The 16,574-nt window shown below is 54.5% G+C and overlaps 1 protein-coding gene across 1 annotated transcript; it reads left to right on the plus strand.

Moving 5' to 3' along the window:
- Positions 1–248: 248 nt before the first annotated feature.
- Positions 249–12,210, plus strand: LOC136504825 (protein NPG1-like). Its single transcript, XM_066499848.1, has 5 exons — positions 249–592; positions 9,212–9,467; positions 9,550–10,760; positions 11,144–11,291; positions 11,578–12,210. The coding sequence occupies exons 1-5, from the start codon at positions 410–412 to the stop codon at positions 11,892–11,894; spliced, it is 2,115 nt and encodes a 704-aa protein (XP_066355945.1). The 5' UTR covers positions 249–409; the 3' UTR covers positions 11,895–12,210.
- The last annotated feature ends 4,364 nt before the right edge of the window (positions 12,211–16,574 follow it).

A 16,574-nucleotide genomic window follows, 5' to 3' on the forward strand; every position in this document is an offset into this window, starting at 1 on the left:
GTTCAAAACTAAAATTACGATGAGGATTTTAGCATCACGGGTGTCCATAAAATGCAGCAAAAGTTTGTTTTTACTGACTCGATGGTACTTTAGCAACTCTCACTGGTTTGTAGGCAGCCTTTTGCAAATTGGCCAAGTTTTACTGTCAAATTTTACATAAAAAAACTGCCGAATTCACATTGGAGAAATACCGCAAATAGAAAGTTGTTTTCCTCCGGGGCCGGGGGGAAACAAAAACAAAACAAGAGCTCCCGAAACTCCCAAGAATAGAGTTGGATCTCGCCTTCTCCCTCTCGTAGATGTAGTCGTACCCAACGGCACCTTCCCCCACATTGTCCTAGCATGCTCGCCGGAGGAATCCCGCTACCGCGGCGGCAGCGGTGACGCATCGGGATCGACGACGGCAGCGATGGCGAGCCCGGCCGGGGACTGGCCTCCGGCGGCCGCCGCGTCCCCGGTAAAGGGGAAGGCGGCGCTGCCGGAGTCGGATGCGGGCGCCTCGGCGTCGGGCTCGTCGGAGGCCAAGGTCGACGACGGCAACATCCAGGAAGCGGAGTCGTCGCTCCGCGAGGGCCTCTCCCTCAACTACGAGGTCTCGAAATCTCTTTGCCCCCTGCCGCTCGTTCTTGGCTTGATCTGGGAACGTGAATCCAGTTATTTATGGTGTGGTTTGGGCGAAATGGGGTGGGAAGATGGAATCTTTGTGGTGAATGCGAGTCCGTGCGGCGTTCTTTGTTGCGCTTTGGGGGAGATCGGGATGCGGCGAAATTTCAGGCTCTGAAACTATACGCTCTCACAAAATGGCGTTTTTACGTTTGGTTCCTTCATTTCATTTGGAACTTGGAAGGGGACTGCGTCTGGGAGATCGATGTTGGTTCTTTTCAGGGGTCGTAGTGACCATCCTTATGTGATGTTTTTCAGAACATCGCGTGGATTGGTCTAGTTGAGCAGCATTTTTGGTTTAGCTATCCAGAATTTGTAAATGATGGAAATGATTATTCCTTGCGTCCAAAATTTCCACTTTTCGTGGAGAGTTTCAATATTGAAAACCAAAGTAATGTAGAAGTTGTTGTGTTGTTGGTATACATAATTGTCAGAATTCAAGTGAGGGTATGTTTGGAAATGATATTGCTTTTAGTTCAATTATGTGGCCAATGGTCTAATCGTTTGAATTATGATTACTGTTTAATTGGTGGGTTATGTTATTTTGTGAATTTGTGGCTCATTGTGTAACTATACGATTATGATTCGGAGTTGTGGGTATGTGGTGCTGCCTTGTGAACTTGGCAGTTTGTTGGGAGATAGCATGTGTGGCTGTTGGTTTAGCTGTAGGATTATGCTTCACCTGTGGCTTGTGATTTTATTTGATGACTTTGGGAGCTGCACGCCATTCTAGAACTAGCAAAGGTGGTGCCATTTTTGGAGTTCAAATCAGACAGTAAGGTGATATTTTTTGTTGAATTTAGAAATAATTCACAATATCTACAAATGGGAATTGAATGTGGAAAATCACCCTCTTTGTTTGGTTGGATACTGGCATGTTCTTATGTTACTGTTTCTAGTGGTGACTGACAAAAGGATGACCATTCCCTTTGTTTTCTCTAGTTCTCAAAAACCATAATGCAAAGGTCAACTGTGCACGTTCAATTTTAATGCTGTAGCAATTTCATTTTTATGGGTGGAATTTCAAACCATCACCAGATTATTTAAAAAAAAAAAGAGTTTTACCTCTGCTTTTAAGAAAGGAAGCATCCGATACAAGACTGGGGTTACCAGTTTAACCAGCACAAGACCAACCAAGGCCAAAACAGAAACTAAGCAAAAGAGAAACATTAGGCCTCTATAGGCATACACCAGACAAGAACTCCAAAACATCGCTACAGGCGCTAGATTTCGCCAACATCAGGGAGCTCCACCACGCTGGGCTTGAAAGTCTTCATCCATTGCATCACGCCCTCCACCACATGCCTGATGCGCTCCCGATCCACTTCCTTTAGCAGAATGATCATCACCAGATGATTATTCTTCTCTGTTTAGTTCAAGTTGGTACTTTTCTTAATGTTTGTTGTGGCGAGAGGATATTCCCTTCAGTTTCTTTATTTTTTTTTCTATAAAATGATTGTGCAGTTTTGATGCCAGCTAATGTTGAATCAACTTATTTTATGACAAACAAAAAAATCTTGGACACATTTGTAGGACAACGGTGACATAGTTGATGCCAAGATTTCAGAATCTTTAATTCTCTATACTGTGTTCTGAGTTACTTTATGCACTGTTTCATCCATATCAAATTAAATCCTGTGTTGTTTAGATAATGATGATGGAAGTCAAGGCACTTATTCGTAGGCTTATTTTTGCTCTGAAAGCTTTTTTTCAACATTGATAATTGTATGTATACTAGCTAAGATTGTTTGATTGTGGTCTGTAACTGTAACCAGAAAGCACCACCACCACTGCAACAAAAATATATTTTAGTCCCAAGCAAGTTGGGATAGGCTGGAAATGAAACCCACCATCAGCCACCAACATGTTATGAACCTTAGTTCATTTGGGGAATTGGAGGATAACCATTGCCAGGAGGAAGGCCGGGCAAAGTTGGCATGGTGGGAGACTAGAGCATTTGGGGGAATTGGATTCGCGGCGAGGTTTTACTCCTCAGCGCCCTGTTGTTGAAGAAGGGGAATTGGGAGATAGAATTGTCTTGTTATTGCTTAATCCCCATGAGAGTGTTAGTCGCTGAATTCTCACTCTTGGTAGTAGGAGAATTCTTACTCTCATCGAGAGAGGATGACACTAGGAGTTGGGGCAATTTTCTTGTCTATTTCTCACACAAGCTCACACAAATGCCATACCAACCTGAGGGGTTGGGGTTACATATTTATAGGCTGCTAGCCAGCCAAGCATATGCCAAGATGCTAGTCTAAGATGCTAGTCTAAGATGCTAATATGCTGTCCTAGCTAAGATGCTGTCCTCTAGTCTAAGATGCTGTCCTCTAAGATGCTGTCCTCTAGTCTAAGATGCTGTCCTAAAAACAGAAAAACAGCCACAAGGACCATGTGAGCAACAACAGCCCCACAAAGACCAGCCACACATGACTTATCCATCATTCTCCCCCTAAGTCTTGTGCGTCGTCTTGTGGGAGAGTTGAACCATCCCGGTCCTGGAGCAGAGCTCAAGGAACTTGATCCTCCCAAGGGGCTTGGTGAGCAGGTCCGCAAGCTGGTCCTTGGTGTTGATGTAGTTCGCCTTGATGCTCCCTTCCTCCAAACAGCCTCGGATGAAGTGGTACCTCACCCGGATGTGCTTGCTGCGTTCGTGGAACACGGGGTTCTTTGCCAGGGCCAGAGCGGACTTGCTGTCCACCCTGAGCTCCACCGCTCTAGTATCTCTGCCGAGGAGATCACCAAGCAGTCGAGCGAGCCAGAGCGCTTGAGTCGAAGCAGTGGAGGCCGCTATGTACTCGGCCTCGCAGCTGGACAGGGCCACCACCTGCTGCTTGACCGACTGCCAGCTAACGAGGCACTTGCCGAGGAAGAAGAGGATCCCGCTTGTGCTCTTGCTGGTGTCGATGTCGCCGGCGTGGTCGCTGTCGCTGTACCCGACGAAGTGTGCCGCCCCAGGACACCTCGGGTAGTAGAGGCCGTGGTCGAGAGTCCCCGCAACGTAGCGGATGATCCTCTTCACAGCCTGCTGGTGCTCCGTCGTCCGTCGCTGCATGAACCGACTAACGTAGCCGACGGAGAATGCCAAGTCCGGCCGTGTGTGGGCGAGGTAGCGAAGGCTCCCCACAAGGCGCCGGTACTGTGTAGCGTCCACCTCCTCCGTCGTGCTGTCGCGGCTCAGCTTCAGCCTCTCCTCCATCGGAGTGAGAGCTGGGTTGCAGTCGGTGAGCCCAGCTAGCTCAACGACGCGCTTGGCGTAGGCGGTCTGTCGAAGCGTGATCCCGGAGTCATCCTGGTGCACCTCGATTCCCAGGTAGAAGGAGAGAGGCCCCAGGTCACTCATCTGGAAGGTGGTCTTCATCTCTTCCTTGAATGCCGCCACCTCCGCATCCTTGGTGCCGGTGATCACCAAGTCGTCGACGTAGACACCCACCAGCAGGGCATTTCCTCCATTGCCCCGTCGGTAGATGGCCGCCTCGTGCGGGCTTTGCTCGAAGCCCATCCCCTTTAGCGTGGAATCCAACTTGGCATTCCACGCCCTCGGTGCCTGCCGCAAGCCATAGAGGGCCTTGCGCAGGCGGAGCACCTTGCCCTCCTTGCCGGGGATCGCAAATCCCGGCGGCTGGTGCACGTAGACCTCCTCCTTCAAGTTGCCGTTAAGGAACGCCGACTTGACGTCCATGTGGTGAACACGCCAGCCCTCCTGGGCAGCTAGCGCAAGGAGGAGTCGCACGGACTCCATCCGTGCCACGGGAGCAAAAGCGTCGTCGAAGTCGACCCCCTCCTGCTGCACGAAACCTCGTGCCACCAAGCGAGCCTTGTGCTTGACGATGGCGCCGGCTTCATCCCTCTTCAACTTGTACACCCACTTAAGGGTGATCGCGCGGTGACCACGAGGAAGGTCAGCAAGCTCCCAGGTGTGGTTCTTCTCAACCGCATCCATCTCCAACTGCATCGCGGCGCGCCATGCTGCGTGTCTCTCGGCCTCTGCAAACGACCGAGGCTCGCCGTCGTCACACGCAAGGTGCAACTGCGCCTCCAGGTCGTGAGGCACCGGTCCCGGCACCGGCTGGTCGTCGAGAAGGTTCTCCACCGTACGGTACCACAACGGCTCACCGTCGTGGTACGCGTCGACGCGCTCCTCGTCGTGAGAGAGCGGAGTAGCGAGCTCAACCGGGCCGTGCTCGACACGAGCTGGTGGTGGAGTAGACGTGCCCGGAGTGGTGCCTGTCGGTGCTGGAGTGCGTGGCGTTGCCGGCTGTGGTGGAGCCGGCGAAGAGCTCATCGCAGCCGAGGTCCTGGCTGGAGAGCGTGGTGCTATCGGAGTAGTAGGTGCCGGGGTCGGTGGAGGCTCGGAGACTGGGGTAGACGCGCTCGCCGAAGAACTGCCTACTCCCCCAGCTCCCTCGAAGTGGACGTACTCGATAGTGAAGTCGTCGTACGTCGGAGCCGAGCCGTCGTCCACTGCCTTGTCCCACGCCCATCCTCGCCCTTCGTCGAACACAACGTCGCGCGCCGTGCGCACACGCTGTGTCTTCGGGTCGAGGATGCGGTAGGCCTTCGAGCCCTCCGCGTAGCCGATGAACACTCCCGGAGTGCTCCTGTCGTCGAGCTTGCTGATGTGGCCAAGCTCCTTGGCGAATGCGAGGCAGCCGAAGACCCGCAAGTGGGAGACCGCCGGCTTGCGCCCATGCCAAGCCTCGTACGGTGTCCTGCCGTTGAGCGCCTTGGTAGGCGAGCGGTTGAGGATGTAGACGGCCGTCACCACCGCCTCTCCCCAGAAGATAGCCGGCATCCCCCTCTGCTTGAGGAGGGCCCGAGCCATCCCCACAACCGTCTGGTTGCGCCGCTCGACGACGCCATTCTGCTGCGGGCTGTACGGCGCGGAGTAGTGGCGCTGAATGCCCTCGTCAGCGCAGTACGACGCGAATTCAGCCGCCGTGAATTCGCCGCCGTTGTCGGTGCGCAGCACGCGCAGCTTGCGGCCGCACTCCGCCTCCGCAGCAGCCTGCGCGCGCCTGATGGCGTCCGCAGCCTCTCTCTTGCTGCCGAGGACCATCACCCACATGTAGCGGGAGAGATCGTCGACGAGCAGCAGGAAGTAGCGTCGTCCTCCCGGTGTGGCCGGTGTCACCGGGCCACACAAGTCCCCGTGCACAAGCTCGAGCCTCTCCTTGGCTCGAAAGCTCGTCCGCTGGGGAAAGGGGAGTCGCCTCTGCTTCGTCAACACGCAGACGTCGCAGAGCTGCTCCACATGGTCGAGGCACGGCAGGCCTCGCACCATCTCCGTGGCACTGAGCCGCTTCAGGGCCTCAAAGTGAAGGTGCCCGAAACGCTCGTGCCACTGCCACGCCTCGTCGTCCCGATGAGCAGCGAGACAGAGGGGTTGTGCCACCTGCACGTTAAGAACGTAGAGTCGATTTGCGCTTCTGGATACCTTGGCAAGAAGGTGACGACGACGATCCCAAATCCTCATGACTCCGTCCTCAACCACCACGCGCGAACCGTTCTCATCCAGCTGTCCCAAGCTGATGATGGAGTTCCTCAACGCGGGGATGTAGTAGACTCCGGTGAGCAGCCTGTGCTCACCAGACACGGTGGTGAAGATGACGGAGCCGACGCCCTTGATCTCCACGCCGGAGGCATCCCCAAACTTGACGGAGCCTCGAACGCTAGAGTCAAGCTCGGTGAAGAACTCCCGTCGACCGGTCATGTGATGGGTGGCGCCGGTGTCGAGGCACCACCCGTCAGTCTTGTCGTTGCCGGAGCTGTCGCCGAGGAGGGCGTGTGCTTTTGGCTCGTCGAGGTGGAGGAGAGCCGCTGCGGCCGGTGCCGCTGGAGGTAGCTCGATGCTGGCATGTGCCATGAACAGAGCCGGCTCCTCCTCCGCCTGTGCGACGTGGGCCTGGCCACGTCGTGGCTGTCGACAGTCCTTGGCCCAATGGCCAAGCTGGCCGCAGTTGCGGCAGGTGTCGTCTCGTGCCGGCTTGTGCCTGCCGACGGCGCCGCCCTGGGCGCCTCCGCGGGCATCACCCTCGGCACGTCCTCGCGCCCCGGCCTGGGCGTCTCTGCGCGCCTTGCGCGGCTTGCCACGCTTGCGGCCGCCTGTCGCGGAAGAAGGCTCCCCCTTCCTCCGGTCACCCTGGCTGGCAAGCCACTGCTCCCGAGTGAGAAGGAGCTTCCCGCCAGTGGTGATGGGCCCCGAGAGGGACTGTGGCTCATCACTGTCGACGACCTTGAGGCGACCTATCGCCTCCTCGATCGACATCGTGGAGAGATCCAGCAACGACTCGATCGAGCGAGCCATCTGCTTGTACTTCTCGGGGACGCAGCGGAAGAGCTTTTCGATAGCTCTCTCCTCGCCGTAGGTGTCGTCGCCGAACTGCACCATCTTCTGCAACAGAGTGTTGAGACGGAGAGCAAAGTCATCAACGTCCTCACCTGGCTTGAAGGCCAGGTTCTCCCACTCCTTGCGAAGTGCCTGCAGTGTGGACTTGCGAGCGCGGTCGCTGCCGATGCGTGCCGCAGCGATGGCGTCCCAAGCCTCCTTGGCAGTCCGCTTGCTGGTAAGCGAGAACTGCATCTCGGGCGGGACTGCAGCGATGAGAGCATCCAGCGCCCGTCGATCTAGGTCGTAGTCGACGTCGCCATACCGGACTGCCTCCCACATGTGCCGCACCTGGAGCTTTACCCTCATCACCGCAGCCCACTCGACGTAGTTGGTCTTGGTGAGGGTAGGCCACCCACCGCCGGGACCGATGTCCCTGACAACAGCTTGGAGCCCGTGGTAACCACGGTACCGATCCGGGGAGAGAGAGCCACGCTGCCTGTGAAGGCCGCGCTCTCCATCGACCCGTCGGTACCGATCCGGGGAGAGAGAGCCACGCTGCCTGTGAAGGCCGCGCTCTCCATCGACCCGTCCGCCACCGTTGCCGTGCGCGCCTCCTCCAGGAGCGCCGCCGCCATGCGCGCCTCCTCCAGGAGCGCCACCGGCGCGTCCGCGCCTGTCTGGGCTGCCGCTGCGCTCGTGGGCGTGCGCGGCTGCCCCAGGAGCGCCACCGCCGTGCGCGCCTCCTCCAGGAGCGCCGCCAGCGCGTCCGCGCCTGTCTGGGCTGCCGCCGCGCACGTCGCTCGCCCACTGCGCCGCCCGCGCTCGCGCTGCCTCCCTCTCCAGCAGCTCGAGGTCCGCGTCGGCGGTGTCGTCAGCGGAAATGGAGCTGCCGATGCTGCCGTGCAGAGCCTCGACCTCCGCCGCCGCCGCACGCGCTGCATTCGCCGCCGCCGCCGCTTCCGCCTCTGCTCTGGCTGCTGCCAGCTCCGCCGCTGCCAGCCTCGACGCCCTTGCCGCCGCCGCAGCGGTCTCTGCCGCCGCTCGCTCGCGTTCCTCTGCCGCGGCAAGTTCGGCCTCCTGCCGACGCCGCGTGCTCGAGGCGACCGAGCGCTGAGACTGCCCTGCGGACATGACGCGCTATCGGGGGGCTGCTGCGTGGGGAGAGGGCTGCTTCAGACGAGCTGGGAGAGGAGTGAACAGTTGCGGTCGGAGGAGCTGCTGCTGCCAACAGCTGGGGCTGTTGTGGGGCTGGGAGAGAAGATGAGCAAGAGATGCTCAGGCTACAGGATAATACGGCTCTGATACCACTTGTTAGTCGCTGAATTCTCACTCTTGGTAGTAGGAGAATTCTTACTCTCATCGAGAGAGGATGACACTAGGAGTTGGGGCAATTTTCTTGTCTATTTCTCACACAAGCTCACACAAATGCCATACCAACCTGAGGGGTTGGGGTTACATATTTATAGGCTGCTAGCCAGCCAAGCATATGCCAAGATGCTAGTCTAAGATGCTAGTCTAAGATGCTAATATGCTGTCCTAGCTAAGATGCTGTCCTCTAGTCTAAGATGCTGTCCTCTAAGATGCTGTCCTCTAGTCTAAGATGCTGTCCTAAAAACAGAAAAACAGCCACAAGGACCATGTGAGCAACAACAGCCCCACAAAGACCAGCCACACATGACTTATCCATCAGAGAGCTGGTACATGGATATATATAGGCACTTGGCCTGCTAAATAAAGTGACTCCATAACTCCCCATAAATCCCCTAATTCTTGCCTTCCTTGCATGCTGATCTGCATGCTGCTCCTTGATTGCTGCTGGCGCCATAGGGGCGCGGTCACCGCCCTTAAATCTTGCCTTCCCTGTATGCTGATCCGCATGCTTCTCCTTTGCTGACCAAATCTGGCTGCGGTAATTGCGCCCCCTCTGGACACCATGCAGCCGGTCACCATGCAACCCCCGGCTGCCCCACATGACACAACAAGAGGGAAAAAGAAGAGATATGGTCGTAGTGTGTGCCCAGTGAAAATTGTGCATTCGATTCTTTTTTTTACATGACGATCTTTGTTCTCAATATTTATCGCTACAGTCTGCTTTCCTATATTTGTATTCATTAACTTTTTATCAACAACCTACATAAGCTTCTATCTGGGATATACTAAACTATAGTTGTATTTATTGTTGCTAACTGTAGTTTCTGTATTTTCTGTTAATATTAGGAAGCTAGAGCTCTCCTCGGGAGACTGGAATATCAGAGAGGCAATGTGGAAGCTGCTCTGCGAGTATTTGATGGAATTGACCTTCAAGCTGCTATTCAGCGCTTCCAACCATCTCTTTCTGAAAAACCACTCTCGAAGCGAAATAACAAATTACGGACAGATTCGTCAAATTCAGGATCACAGCATGCTGCTAGCCTTGTTCTTGAAGCCATTTACTTGAAATCAATGTCTCTCCAAAAGTTGGGCAAGGCAATGGGTATGAATTGTTCATCTCACTATATAATTATATCAATTAGCCAATTAGGTTTATCTGACTTTCTGAAGCCATTGACTTGCAGAGGCTGCTAAACAGTGTAAAAGTGTCCTTGATGCTGTTGAAAGTATCTTCCAATGTGGCATACCTGGTGTTATGGTTGAACAAAAGCTGCAGGAAACTGTCAGTAAATCTGTTGAGCTTCTCCCAGAACTTTGGAAGCAAGCTGGGGCCTATCAAGAAGCACTTGCTTCATACCGCCGTGCTCTTCTAAGTCAATGGAATCTCGATGATGAATGCTGCACAAGGATTCAGAAGAGATTTGCTGTTTTCTTGTTGTACGGTGGTGTAGAGGTGGCCCCCCCGAGCTTGGCTTCACAAACTGAAGGTTCATTTGTTCCTAGGAATAATTTGGAAGAGGCAATCCTATTGCTCATGATACTATTGAAGAAGTGGTTCCTTGGGAAGACACACTGGGATCCATCTGTTATGGAGCATTTAACTTTTGCATTGTCACTATGTGGCCAGACATCTATTCTTGCCAAACACCTCGAAGAGGTTTTACCTGGAATATACCCTCGATCTGAGAGATGGTATAGTCTAGCGTTGTGCTATTTTGCAGCTTCTCATAATGAAGCTGCATTAAACTTGTTGAGAAAATCTTTGAATAAGAACGAGAGTCCGAATGACATAATGGCCCTTCTGTTAGCTGCCAAGATATGCAGTTCCAGTTATCTTCTTTCTTCTGAGGGTGTAGAGTATGCAAAGAGAGCAGTCAAAGATGCTGAATCATCAGATGGCCATTTAAAGAGTGTGGCCCTCCATGTTCTGGGGAGTTGCCTGTCCAAGAAGTCTAAGGTTGCTTCATCTGATCACCAAAGATCTCTCTTGCAGACTGAGGCTTTGAAGTCACTTAATGAGGCAATTTCTCTTGACCGTCACAACCCAGAATTAATATTTGACATGGGGATTGAGTATGCTGAGCAGCGGAACATGCATGCTGCCTTGAAATGTGCGAAGGAGTTCATTGATGCAACTGGTGGATCTGTCTCTAAAGGTTGGAGGTTGCTATTGTTGGTTCTTTCTGCACAACAAAGGTATTCAGAAGCTGAAGTTGTGACTGATGCGGCATTAGATGAGACCGCGAAGTGGGAACAAGGGCCATTGCTTAGAATAAGGGCTAAATTGAAGGTTGCTCAATCATTGCCCATGGAAGCAGTTGAAGCATATCGCACCCTTCTTGCTCTTGTTCAGGCACAACGAAAGGCTTATGGATCTGCCAAAAATGGCACAGAGGTTTGTCTTCTCAAATACTAAAGATCATTTTTTAATTTGCATAGTGTTTTTATTTTAATGGGATGTTTGAGATTTCTGTGAACATGCTTGAAATCCTTATTTGCTTGTAAAAGAAGCTTTTGAGATTCTTAGATGTAAAAAGACTACCTTTTCCCTAAGGTGTCCAGAATTCCAGATTCTTGCACTGAAAAGTGTTATCCAAAAGATTTGTTCTTGAAACTGCATTTATGTTTGTCCAAAAGAGAGCTGTTTTGGTGTTTGTATTAACTGCTGAAGTGGACTAACATAGATGCACCCTATCTAGAGTCTTATTTCATCTAATTACATTTCTTATACCTTAGCATATCTTCTTGATGTCTAATTCTATGTGAACACTCTGTCAGGATGACGAGGATAAAGTGAGCGAATTTGAAGTTTGGCAAGGTCTTGCCAACTTGTACTCTAGTCTTTCCTATTGGAGAGATGCAGAGATTTGCTTACAGAAGGCTAAAGCCCTCAAAACATACTCTGCAACAACCCTTCATGCAGAAGGTGAGGAAACTTTGTTACAACTCATGTTTCATTAGTGATGCCTATGCCTCTGGCTAATGGGGATGTACTTAGTTTGAAATGTATCGTTCATGTCTGCCTGTTTGTATATTTGTATGTTATCATAAATGGCTATTAAATAATAATTCATTTACAATGCATACTGTCCTCCCTTTTTTTGAACTTTTAATGCTCATATAGGCCAGATATTTGTAAGCCTGAGAAGTTGATTATATCTTGTGTTTGTTGTTCCATATATCTGATCCTGTGATTCCTCGCCTTTCCCCAGGTAACATACATGAGGTGCACGAGAAGATACAGGATGCGCTGGCTGCATACTTCAACGCCCTCTCTATGGAGGTAGAGCATGTCCCATCCAAGGTCTCTATCGGTGCCCTCCTCTGTAAACAAGGGCCCAAGTTCCTACCTGTGGCGAGGTGTTTCCTCTCGGATGCCCTAAGGCTCGAACCCACAAACCGAATGGCTTGGTTCTACCTGGGGGAGGTTCACAAGCAGGACGGCAGGCTAGCTGATGCCGCGGATTGCTTCCAGGCGGCCTCAATGCTTGAGGACTCGGACCCTGTAGAAAGTTTCAGATCACTCTGATGGGTCATCTGCAACAACATGAGGTTTCCTTTTTTGTCGGCTAATTTTCTCTTCTTCGACTTTCCCCGTTTTCAAAACATAGCTGGGCAGAAACCAGGTGCCCAGCTATCTGTAACTTGTTGTATCTGCAGTTGCCAGTGTTTACCGTGCACTGTTCTAGGAGACCAACAATGCTGAGTGGTATTATACGTACAAGATTCTTCAGCCGATAGCTCCATCAGGATCGGAGTGGCACTGAAACAGCTATGTAATGATATGAGTCATTGTTACATATATTATACAATATGATTATAACGAGTCATCAGCTAACTTAAAACCAGCGTTGCTGATATTGTAATGTTCTATTATTTTTTATTCTGTTTTGTTCTTCAATTACATGAAAAGATGCTTGTTTGTAGAACGTACAGAGAATGATATCCTGAAAGTTCAGCGTTATAAGAGGGGTACTGAAAGCCTGAACACGCAAACACATCTATAGAATAAATTCACAATCTGAATTTTACAAGCTATATGTCGGGTACCCTAAAAAGGGGTCCCCTAAGCAAGGACTGAAAAAATCGCTTAGAACCTTGTCAAAATCGAAGCTAAGAGACAACCACCGGCAAACCCCCACCTTATCCGAGGCTCGGCAGGATCGTCTGGCCCATCTCGAACAATATCCGGGCTCATCCGAGGCGGGCTCGGCCCAAAAGGAAACCGTAAAGCCTCGGATGAGGTGCCGGTTCTCCGCCTCGCTCGAGGCTCCGCACGTAAGGCCTCGGACGAGGTATCGATTCTCCGACTCGCCCGAGGCCCCGTCCGTAAGGCCTCGGACGAGTTGCCGATTCTCTGCCTCGCTCGAGGCCGGCTCGGCAACAACCCCGTCGCCTTCACCTTGACCAACTTCTCTGACAGGACGTCACGTCCAACTAACGCGTTCAACCGCTCTCGCGATATCAGCCGAACGACGGCTCGACACAGCGGAGTGGCCGACGCGATGTGGGTCACATCGACGCCATGCCGTCTGGGACAGGACGGGGCAGGGGTTACCGACCGCTGTGCTCGGCACTGTGCCCACGATGGACACCCATGCGGCACTGTGCTGCCTAACCCCACCTGCTTCAAGGACAGCGCAGCGTGGAGAGTCATGTCCGGGCCCCTGTAGCCTCGGAATCAGCGTACAAGACCAACTGCTCCCTCCGAGCCTCGGCTATCCGCTTCGGGGTCTCGTCAGCCTCGGGACTCGCGCTCGCCGAGCCCCCCCACGATGGTTCAGCCTCTGCACCAACTAGGCCTCGGCTCTCTACGTTGACAACATACAGCGACCCACACATCGTCCACAGTATGCGCCATGTCTTGCGTCAAGCCGTCACAGGAGCTCCCACGTCGCACAGGACCGGGCGTGACCAGCACGTCGCTCCAGTGCATCGAGGACAAGACCACTCCGTCGACCATGCCGCCGCAGTGACAAGCTACAGGGCTCGGACATACCGCCTCCGCTCACAAAAACGCCACGTAGCGAACACATGTATCGCCTCTGTCCCCCCCTTCAACTATAAAAGGGAGTGACCGGGGCCGTTTCTAGGGACGGGCTCACACGCACAGACGAACGTAGACTCAGACACACGCACAGACGAACGTAGACTCAGACACACGCACAGACAAACGTAGACTCAGACACATGCACAGACGAACGTAGACTCAGACACACACAAACAGACGAACGAGCGACTCACGCCACTACGCAGAGACCTGGGGCTAGCTCCCTCTCTCGCCCTGCTTGTAAACCCCTACTACAAGCACCTCGGTGCAAGGAATACAAGATCGATCTCTCAGACTGGACGTAGGGCACCTACTGCCTGAACCAGTATAAACATTGTGTCTCTTTGCATCACCATCCGGGATTAGGGGCACGCAGTACATTTCACTAGTTGGTTGAGGACCCCCCGGGTCCGAAACACCGATAGTTGGAGCGCCAGATAGGGGCCATACTGTGTGTCAGCTTCGTCATCCCAACAAGTTCCGGATGGCAGACCCCGTGCGACCACTTCATCTCGGCACGGTGATCTGGTTCGGGAGCCTAGAGTTCATGTCTCTAGGATCTGAGTATGATATGGTACTCCTCACACCCAGAGCCCCACCGACCAAAGACGACATCACGCACCAGCAGCCCAGGCGCAGACGGCGCCCGGGCCGCCGCTCTTGTCGCGCTCGCCAGGCACGACGCGAGCGGGACCACCCCGACACCGCGCGAGCTCAGGGCAACGCACCGCGCTCCGCCGGTATCCCATGCCCGTCTGTTGGTACGGAGTCCCTGGTTGGGGACCTGTCCAGCTTAAGCCTGGGCAAGGGAAAGACGCTGGTGGCGCGCAGCGACGCCCCGTCATCAAGCTCTGCCTCGCCACCTCCTGAGGAATCGACTCCAGCGGAGCAAAGCCCGGCGATGGCACCATCCCCGTACCCCTTCGGGTTTGGCAACACCACCGCCGCCTACGCTTCCGCTCACGCGGAGCCCTCAGGATGCCACCAACGCTTCACCCTCGACCTCGACGCCACGACCTCGACCCACACCCACGCTGACTCCTCGAAGGAGGACGAGACGTGGGCCGGAGTGGACTTCTCTGGGCTTCGCGACCCTGAAGCCATGTGCCGCTTCATGGCCGCGAGCGACTACTGCCTCGGCTACCCCGACTCCGACGACGAAGGCACTTACGATCCCACACGTGAGTGCTTCTATGTTGAGTTCGGGATGCCGAGCATGGGCGACGAGGACAAAGGGGCGGGCAGTCGCTTCCCACCACGTGAGGGGCAGGCGACCCCACACCTCCACGCATCGAGCCTCCAGCAGCGCGGAACGAGAACCCCACCCATGAGGAACTTCGACGCCTTGACCTAGAGTAGCTCCGTGAGCTCCAGGCCAAGGTCGAGCAGGACCGACTCCTTCTGCAGCAGCTCCGAGACACCCTCGAGCAAGAGCAGCGGGGTCGCGGTGATGGCGGACCAGCCCGACGGAGGGCTCGCGACGTCAACCACCGCATCAACAACGACGTAGGGGGCGAGCAACCCCCTATCTTCAATCGCGCTAGCCAGAACGTCACGGCAGCAGCGATGCTACTCTGGACTATGCCCGAGCCCTCTACCACGGAGGGGCGACTGGTCCACGGCGAGCTCTGAGACCTCCTCGAGACCGCTGCGGTATAGCAGGCCGAAAGTTCTACCTCTCGACGGTGCGGAGGCGCCTCGGAACTACCCACAGCATCGCCTCGGCAGGGTAGAGATGCCTCGTTTTGTCCCGAGCCTGCTTGGGCACTAACGACCAACAGGCCCCCCTCGGTGCACGATCGCCTTGGCGACCGACGTGAGGCACAAGGCGACCACGATGTGGTCAGCTGGCGACGGCGCCACGACAATGAGGGGCCCGCCCGAGGCTACCACCCGCACCGAGGCGGTCGCTATGACAGTGGAGAGGACCGTAGTCCTTCTCCTGGGCCACCTGGCCCTCGAGTCTTCAGCAAGGCCATCTGTGGCGCTCACTTCCCAGCCTGGTTTCGCCAACCGGCCAACCTCACAAAGTACAGCGACGAGACCAATCCCGAGCTGTGGCTAGCCGATTACCGCCTGGCCTATCAGCTAGGCGGCACGGACAATGACCTGCTCATCATCCGCAACCTCCAATTGTTCCTGTTAGACTCGGTGCGAGCCTGGCTCGAACACCTCCCTCCCTCACAGATCCACAACTGGCGTGACTTGGTAAAGGTCTTCGTTGGGAATTTCCAGGGCACATACGTGCGCCCTGGGAACTCCTAGGACCTCAAGAGTTGTCGCCAGAAGCCGAACGAGTCTCTCCGAGACTTCATCCGATGCTTCTCCAAGCAATGCACCGAGTTGCCCAGCGTCGGCGACTCAGAAATCGTCCAGGCATTCCTCTCTGGCACCTCCTGCCAAGACCTGGTCTGAGAGTTAGGCCGAAACGTGCCAACCTCGGCGGCCGCGCTCCTCGACATCGCCACCAACTTCGCCTCGGGCGAGGAGGCTGTCGGCGCCATCTTCCCCGACAATGATGCCAAGGGGAAGCGGAGGGACGAGGCCCCTGGGGCCTCGGCTCCCCACCTCCCCAAGAAAAAGAAAAAGGGGCGCTAGGGGAAGTAGGAGGTCCTCGAGGCCGGTCTCGTCGCGGTCGCAGATTGCAAGATTCCTCGAGGCCCTGTCAGAGGCCCCGGGCTCTTCGATGACATGCTGAAGAAGCCCTGCCCTTACCACCAGGGCCCGGTGAAGCACACCCTCGAAGAGTGCACCATGCTCCGATGTTACTACGCCAAGCTCGAGCTCCCCTACGACGATGCTAAGAAGAAGGGCACCGGCGACAGGGACGACGACAAGGACGACGGGTTCCCTGAGGTGTACAACGCCTTCATGATCTTTGGCGGGCCTTCAGCGTGCCTCACAGCACATCAGTGAAAGAGGGAGCACCGGGAGGTCTTCTCGGTTAAGGTGGCCACTCCCCTGTACCTCGACTGGTCTTGGGAGGCAATCACCTTTGATCAGGATGACCACCCCGATTACGTCCCAAACCCCGGGCAGTACCCACTCGTCATCGACCCGATCATCGGCAACACCCAGCTCACCAAGGTGTTGATGGACGGAGGCAGCGGCCTCAACATCCTCTATGCCAACACCCTAGAACTCCTAGGGCTCAACCGA

This window comes from Miscanthus floridulus, chromosome 14 (assembly GCF_019320115.1).
Source record: "Miscanthus floridulus cultivar M001 chromosome 14, ASM1932011v1, whole genome shotgun sequence".
Classification (NCBI taxonomy): Eukaryota; Viridiplantae; Streptophyta; class Magnoliopsida; order Poales; family Poaceae; genus Miscanthus; species Miscanthus floridulus.

Bases quoted from the DNA above. Each gene is read 5' to 3' on its own strand.
- LOC136504825 (XM_066499848.1), top strand. From the start codon at position 410: ATGGCGAGCCCGGCCGGGGACTGGCCTCCGGCGGCCGCCGCGTCCCCG. The intron at 593-9,211 runs GTCTCGAAATCT...TGTTAATATTAG, and splicing joins GCCTCTCCCTCAACTACGAG to GAAGCTAGAGCTCTCCTCGG. The intron at 9,468-9,549 runs GTATGAATTGTT...ATTGACTTGCAG, and splicing joins AAAGTTGGGCAAGGCAATGG to AGGCTGCTAAACAGTGTAAA.